This window comes from Cucurbita maxima, unplaced genomic scaffold (genome assembly GCF_002738345.1).
Source record: "Cucurbita maxima cultivar Rimu unplaced genomic scaffold, Cmax_1.0 Cma_Scf00013, whole genome shotgun sequence".
In the NCBI taxonomy this organism is placed as follows: Eukaryota; Viridiplantae; Streptophyta; class Magnoliopsida; order Cucurbitales; family Cucurbitaceae; genus Cucurbita; species Cucurbita maxima.
The window spans coordinates 4,706,440-4,712,688 of NW_019272029.1; the positions used below are offsets into that span (position 1 = coordinate 4,706,440).

A 6,249-nucleotide genomic window follows, 5' to 3' on the forward strand; every position below is an offset into this window, starting at 1 on the left:
AAAAAAAAAAAAAAAAACATTATATTCAAATGATAAAATCCTGCTGAGCTTTATTTAGATATTTACCTTGTAAAGAAGTGGAAATCTGCAACAAGTTAACTATCTTATTATGATTTTGTTTGAACTGTCTCTCCTAGTTTTCAACATGCCAGATCAGACCAATTGCTTATGATGGAAAGTTCTACTCCAAACTCTGTATATTTTTAGTTTCCTCTTCAATATAGATTCAGCATAACCATTATTGCGTTTATACAGTTTTAATGTATTAGTTGCTTCCAAAATTTTCTTCCTAGCTTTGAGCTCTCCAGGACGTATATTTTCTTCATTTAAAACCTTTTCCAACCTTTGGTTGTTTGCAGTGGCGATATTCAACCCAATGTGAAGCAGAGGATTATGTCATCCTTCCCGCACCATGCCCATTCCGGGATTGTTGAGGCTGCCAGGGATTTATATATGCAAATTGAAGGAAATTGTAGAGAAAACGATGGTAAGTTGGATGTATTATTATTATTATTATTACAGCTCTTTAAACGTTCTGGCCTTTGGTGCTCCCTACTTTATTCTGTCATTGGTACCTAGAAATCCCCTTTCTCTATGTTGGTATTGGATTTTGAGACTATTGCTGAATGCTACTGTAGTAGTCCAAGACTAGTGGATGTTTCTGTTTTAATCAATGTCTTTATGCTTTATATTTGAAGGATATCTTGCTCTGTCTCTCTCTTGTAAGAATCCATTAGATGATGTCATTGATAAAGAGAGAAGATACAAAAGAAGGGGGAGATGAGATATCCCCACAACACCAAAGGGTTGCAAAAAAGGTCTCCCAATTGATGTGAATTTCAGCTAGGTCATAATCCAAAATAACTTTAGAAGGATACCACTGGAAAAAGCATGCATCCTTACACGATCCCAAAAAATACTCTGAATAGAGTCAAGATCTCTCAAGATCCTATGGTTCCTTTCAAACCATGGCACACTAGTTATTCTCTTGTACCGTGTGATTATTTTTATTACCCAACACAACACTATCTCAAATAAGCCTTCTGATGTTAGGAGTGCCTAGACCCTCAAACGGGAAAAAGAAATGGATTGCTAAGTTCGAGTATTTTAAAGGAGACCCTATTAGAACTCTGCCATATGGTTCCTCTTTCCTACCCTAAATACACTGGATTCGATGAACTTAAAATGAAATAAATTATACGAAGGAAATTAAAATACAATTAGGGCTGTTTGGGTGAGATTGGATTCCTAATACAACCCAATGTTTGCCGATGGGCTTCCCATCTCAAGGGTTCAAAGAAAACAAAACCCCCTCCAAACCCATAGGATATTTCCTTTAAACCCATGGTTTCTCTAGAAATTCCAAGAACTTGGTGGGGGCACCTCTTTTTTTTCTATTTTCTCATAACAATGGTGGGTTCCTTAACTTTTCCTTCTCTCTCTATTTCTTTCTCTCTTAAAGATTTTTTTTTGTATTACAATCATAGTTTTCTTCCATTAAAATGTAGAGTTGCATTATCTTTATCTTAATAAATTTATTCTTTTCATTTGTCTATATTTAATTTAAGTAAAATAGTTCAAAATATATATAATCTTCTGACTTTAAGAAAAGAAACGTATATTTTAGACTACTTGTATTTATATTTTAAAGGATACATTTAATTTTAACTTAACATATTAAAAATTAAAAATATATTTTATTTTAAAATTAACAATAATCAATGTAACAAAGTAAATGATATTTTATTTTGAATTGATTAAGATAAATTATTAATTTTTAAAATTTTATATTAGTTATAGTAAATAAAGTATTTAATTCTCAAATTAGATACGTCGAAAAAAAAAAGTACGTATGATATTAATTTTGAACTTAATCATATTAAAATAACATAAATGTATGATATTTTATTTTTAATTTAATTACACTAAAATTACAAAAACTATGTAAATTTTGCTTTATATGTATTCTATGTTATAATTTTGCTTTTCAATGGGCTCAAGACATTTCAACATATCCAAATAACTTTTGCTACTTATTTTGGATTGACCTGACTCAGTACATGATAGCTTTTTACCAATCCCAAAATGTTTGCCTAATTAATAATTAGTGTTTCTTTGCTTGAAAAAAATTAGAAAGTTGATCTTATGTTCTTCAATTATTTCTTCCTTTTCATCCTTTTCTTAGTGGTGCGGTTAATTCCTTCGCTCAATTACTGATTGCCCCCCTCTTTGGTCAAGCCAAAACTTATGCAACTTATGTCTAGTTGAGCTTTTTGTGGCAAATTTGGTTGGAAAGAAACTGCAAGGCTTTGAACTGAGAGTAGATTCAATGAGACTTTGAACTTGCGTCTTAGTTGCCTTTGGAACATCCTAAATGGAGAAAGAAGTAGCAGCAATTTGCCTCGAGTAACTTCTTTGAATCTTTGAATTCTTCCTTTCAGAGGAATTCAAGGTAGAAGAAGATTATCTAGGTTACAATTCAACAGGTTCTATAATAGAAAAAGAGTGACCTTGTGTTTAAATTCTGAACTTTCCTGTAAAGTTATATCATTTTGGTTCCTTGAGGCTATTCCATGTCAGGTTTTTCTCTCACAGGTATCCACTTAGGGCCCTGTTTAGCTGTAGGGAATCCAAGATGTTCATAAGAAAGTTATGTTTGGAAATCTAGGAGTGATGTATTTTATATGAAGTTTAACAGACATATTTTGGAGCTTTATTTTTTATTGGACATGTGTGAATTAATTGCAACTATATCATAATTCCAATTATTTATTGTACAAAAAATGTATGTTTATGTTAAAGTTTTTCCCAAACTTAAATAGTAAATGGAAAATTTCCAATTTACTCCTTAATCGTATTAATAAAATAAATATGATATGCAAGTTGGACATAGAATATTTAGTGCATTTTCTGATTTTTATTTTTGTTATCATAATGTTGAATTGCTGATTCTTATGTCATATGCAAGTTGAAACAACTCAAGTAATAAACAGTATAACTTAGTGGACTACTGTTTAGATGACACTAGTTCTTCCATTAGAATAATAGTCGAATGGGTATATGATACATTATGTTTGATTTACTAATTTGGAATGATTGTTGAGTGAATTGAGGGGCAGGATCTGAACCATGCGGCCTTCTTTCTTCATTGCTGGGTCCTGGGTGCGAGTGTGATGGTTACCAGGTTCGCATTGTAGGGCATTCCTTAGGAGGAGCTATTGCAGCATTACTTGGACTAAGAGTATGTTACAACTTCTATTCCCTTTTTTTCTTGCCGGTATGTATGTTCCACTTTTTAGGGAGCAGTAAAGAGATGATAGTATTTTGACTTCTAAGTAGGGTTTCTGGTTGCTTCCTTGGCCTCTTCTTCCTGTTCAGTAAAATTATTGTTTATTAAAAAGAAAAGAGTCAGTTATAAAGTTTGTTCTAAAAGACTTCCAACCAAATCAATCGATTATATATAAAGAGAACCATTGATAAAATAATAGGACATAAAGGCTACAACCAATTCCCAGTATGGCACGACATTAAGAAATGCAGGATATGATAATTGGAGGATTAACTAGCACACAAGTTTCTTTTACATATTGCTAACTTAATGTAATCCATCTCTCTCTCTCTCTCTCTCTCTCTCTCTCTCTCTGTCTATCTATCTGTTAATTACTCTGGTAGTATATATTCAATATTCCCATCAGAGGTAGCTTGATTTGGCTTATTTTTCATTCGCCGGAAAATTTCCCTTGGACTTTGGACTGGGTTTCTTTTAGCTCCGTTGGGTTTTCTCCGAGTGAGTAGATCAGCTTCTGTCCCAGTGTGTTGTGAGGGGTACAAGCGAGGAAGCAAGTTTAAGCTTGACTTCCCTGATTTCGACTTTTCAGGATATCTGGAAAGAAATGAATTAGAGGATTTTGAAGACCATTCATAGATATTTTAGAAACTGGGAATAAATTTTTTTGTGGTTTCTATTGGTCCTCCCTCACAGGACCTTTCCTGTAATAATATTTCTTGATTTCTAATCTTGATAAGCCGGAAATCTTCTTTTTTTTTTTTTTTTTTTTTCTTTTGTGCTTTTCCTTGCCTGCAAGATTGAACAGTTCTTACGGAGAAGAGGCTTTACATATTTTCAGATTTGTTCTGGATGCATATTTCAATTGATTTAGCTGCCCACCTCTACCTTTGTTTATCTTGTCGTGGTTTGAGATGTGTACTTTGACACCTTTGGAGTGAAACTACACTGTCTACCTTCACCCCAATGGCTGTCAAACAACGTTGCTTTGGATGCTATTTATGTTTCTTCATTTTTTTTTAACACTCGCAAATCGATTGGATGTTCTCAATATGTCTTGAAGTCTCATTTGATTATTACAACGATTGTCCTAGCCCATTGTTATTTTTACATTTGTTTATTTTCCTGAGTTCTAGATCACTTATTTCATTTTAATATCATGTATTACTTTGCACAGTTATACAGTCGGTGCCCCAGCTTACATGTTTATGCATATGGGCCGCTTCCATGTGTAGATTCAATAATAGCAAGTGCTTGTTCAGAGTTCGTAACTAGGTAATGTAAACTGCTACAGTTCCCGCGATGGATTGATGTAAATCACCTTCATTCACTCTACACACCACTTGCTTTGAAACTTCTGCAGTATTGTGTTCAACAATGAATTTTCATCTCGACTTTCGGTTGGATCAATATTGCGTCTTCGTGCTGCTGCAATTAAAGCACTGTCAAAAGACAGCAAAGATAAGTCGACACCAGTTTTCGAGCTTGCTCGTAGATTCCTTTATGTAAGTCAGAAAGATGGGATAGAGAGAAAGAATTCTCAATCAGAAAAGTATCCTAGGGAAATTCAGGCTGATGACCAGGGAATCTCCACTAGTTATCAGCAGAACGAGAGTAGAGGTAGGTAGTCTTTGGGCTCTGTAATAACAAAGTTTTAGTTCAAGCAATACATTTGCCTGTCCCTTACAAAAGAATTTTGGCGTAACTGCAGTGGACAAGAAAGAATGCCAAGAATTCTCTCTCTTAGCAGAGAATCAAGCCAAAGAAAACGATACAACGGTTGAACATGATGAGTTCTCAAATTCCGATGCTCTGGTATCTCAATTCATTGAAGCTGTTGAAGGATCTGATAACAACAAGAACTTGACTGAGGATTTCTCAGAGATGTATCTTCCAGGCCTTCTAATCCATGTAGTTCCTAAAGAAAGAAGGTTCACTTTACCTTTCTTGAACAGTTTGAGGTGCCAAGGTGTTGCAGATGATTATAAAGCTTATGTTGCAAGCAGAGAGAACTTCAAAGACATTAAGGTGTCGCCTTCAATGCTCTTAGATCACCTTCCTTGGAGGTACACTTCCAACATTCCACCTTATTATTATTCAGTTTCTATCACTTCTGGCTGTTCTGCAACTTCTGTTCCTTTTGTTTTCAGATGTCACGCTGCTTTGCAAAGGCTTTTGGATGCTGAAACCGCCAAAGGTTCGGTTCATGAAACTCTGAATGTGTAAATAAAAGAACACACTTGAAGTGAATTGGGAACATGATTTGAAAATAATATTAATTATAAAATCATAGTTCTTTCAACTGTGTTTCTTCTGTTTTCTTTCAGTTTGAGGTAAAGTTATTTGTTTGATAGTTTTGGGTGTTCTTTTTTGGCTTGAAAGGAGTTCTATTGCAAAGGTCTTAAACTATAAATAATATGATATGATCATTAGTTAGTCATGAATTTCAATACAATCTGGATTTCAGGTTTCGATAGCGTTTTCTTTTTCCCCATTTTCTGTAAAGTCTAGTGGAGGTAGAGATGCAAATGGAGGTTGTTTGATTAGTTTAAACAATGTGGTTTGTACTACTAAGGTTTTATAGAACACTACAAATTAACCAGTGAGACGGTTTGGTTCGGTTCGGTCTAGGTTTTGATAGATTTTATAACGTCCAATCAATTTTACGTGGCCTTGGACAACTTTGTGCTCAAGTGCATTTAATCCTATCCTAGATATGTGTATGGATCCTGCCCATCTGATGTAATTAACTTACACAAGTGCTACTCTTGGTTCTTAGCAATTAATTAGGCTGATGGATGGTAGTTTCTCTTGTTCTTAGCAATTAAATTAGGCTCATGGATTGAGTAGCTTATAAATAGGATTTAATTAGGATAATTGAGATAAAAGTAGTTAAAATGTTGGGTGATAATTGAGTGGTAAACAATGTTGGGTTAAAATTGAGTGGTAAAAAATGTTGGGTT

The 6,249-nt window shown here is 34.0% G+C and overlaps 1 protein-coding gene across 3 annotated transcripts in view; it reads left to right on the plus strand.

Annotated features, from left to right (window-relative positions):
• Positions 1 to 5,588, plus strand: part of LOC111488558 (sn1-specific diacylglycerol lipase beta) — a 15,460-nt gene extending 9,872 nt beyond the window's left edge. For 2 of the 3 annotated variants that reach the window (XM_023136354.1, XM_023136352.1), the window contains exons 9-14: positions 360 to 487; positions 3,114 to 3,241; positions 4,464 to 4,561; positions 4,650 to 4,906; positions 4,998 to 5,352; positions 5,437 to 5,588. In XM_023136354.1, the coding sequence (XP_022992122.1) occupies positions 360 to 487; positions 3,114 to 3,241; positions 4,464 to 4,561; positions 4,650 to 4,906; positions 4,998 to 5,352; positions 5,437 to 5,512 (1,042 nt within the window). In that variant the 3' untranslated portion in view covers positions 5,513 to 5,588. The remainder of the gene's footprint in view (positions 1 to 359; positions 488 to 3,113; positions 3,242 to 4,463; positions 4,562 to 4,649; positions 4,907 to 4,997; positions 5,353 to 5,436) is intronic. The other variant, XM_023136353.1, reaches the window with a different exon arrangement.
• Positions 5,589 to 6,249: the final 661 nt, after the last annotated feature.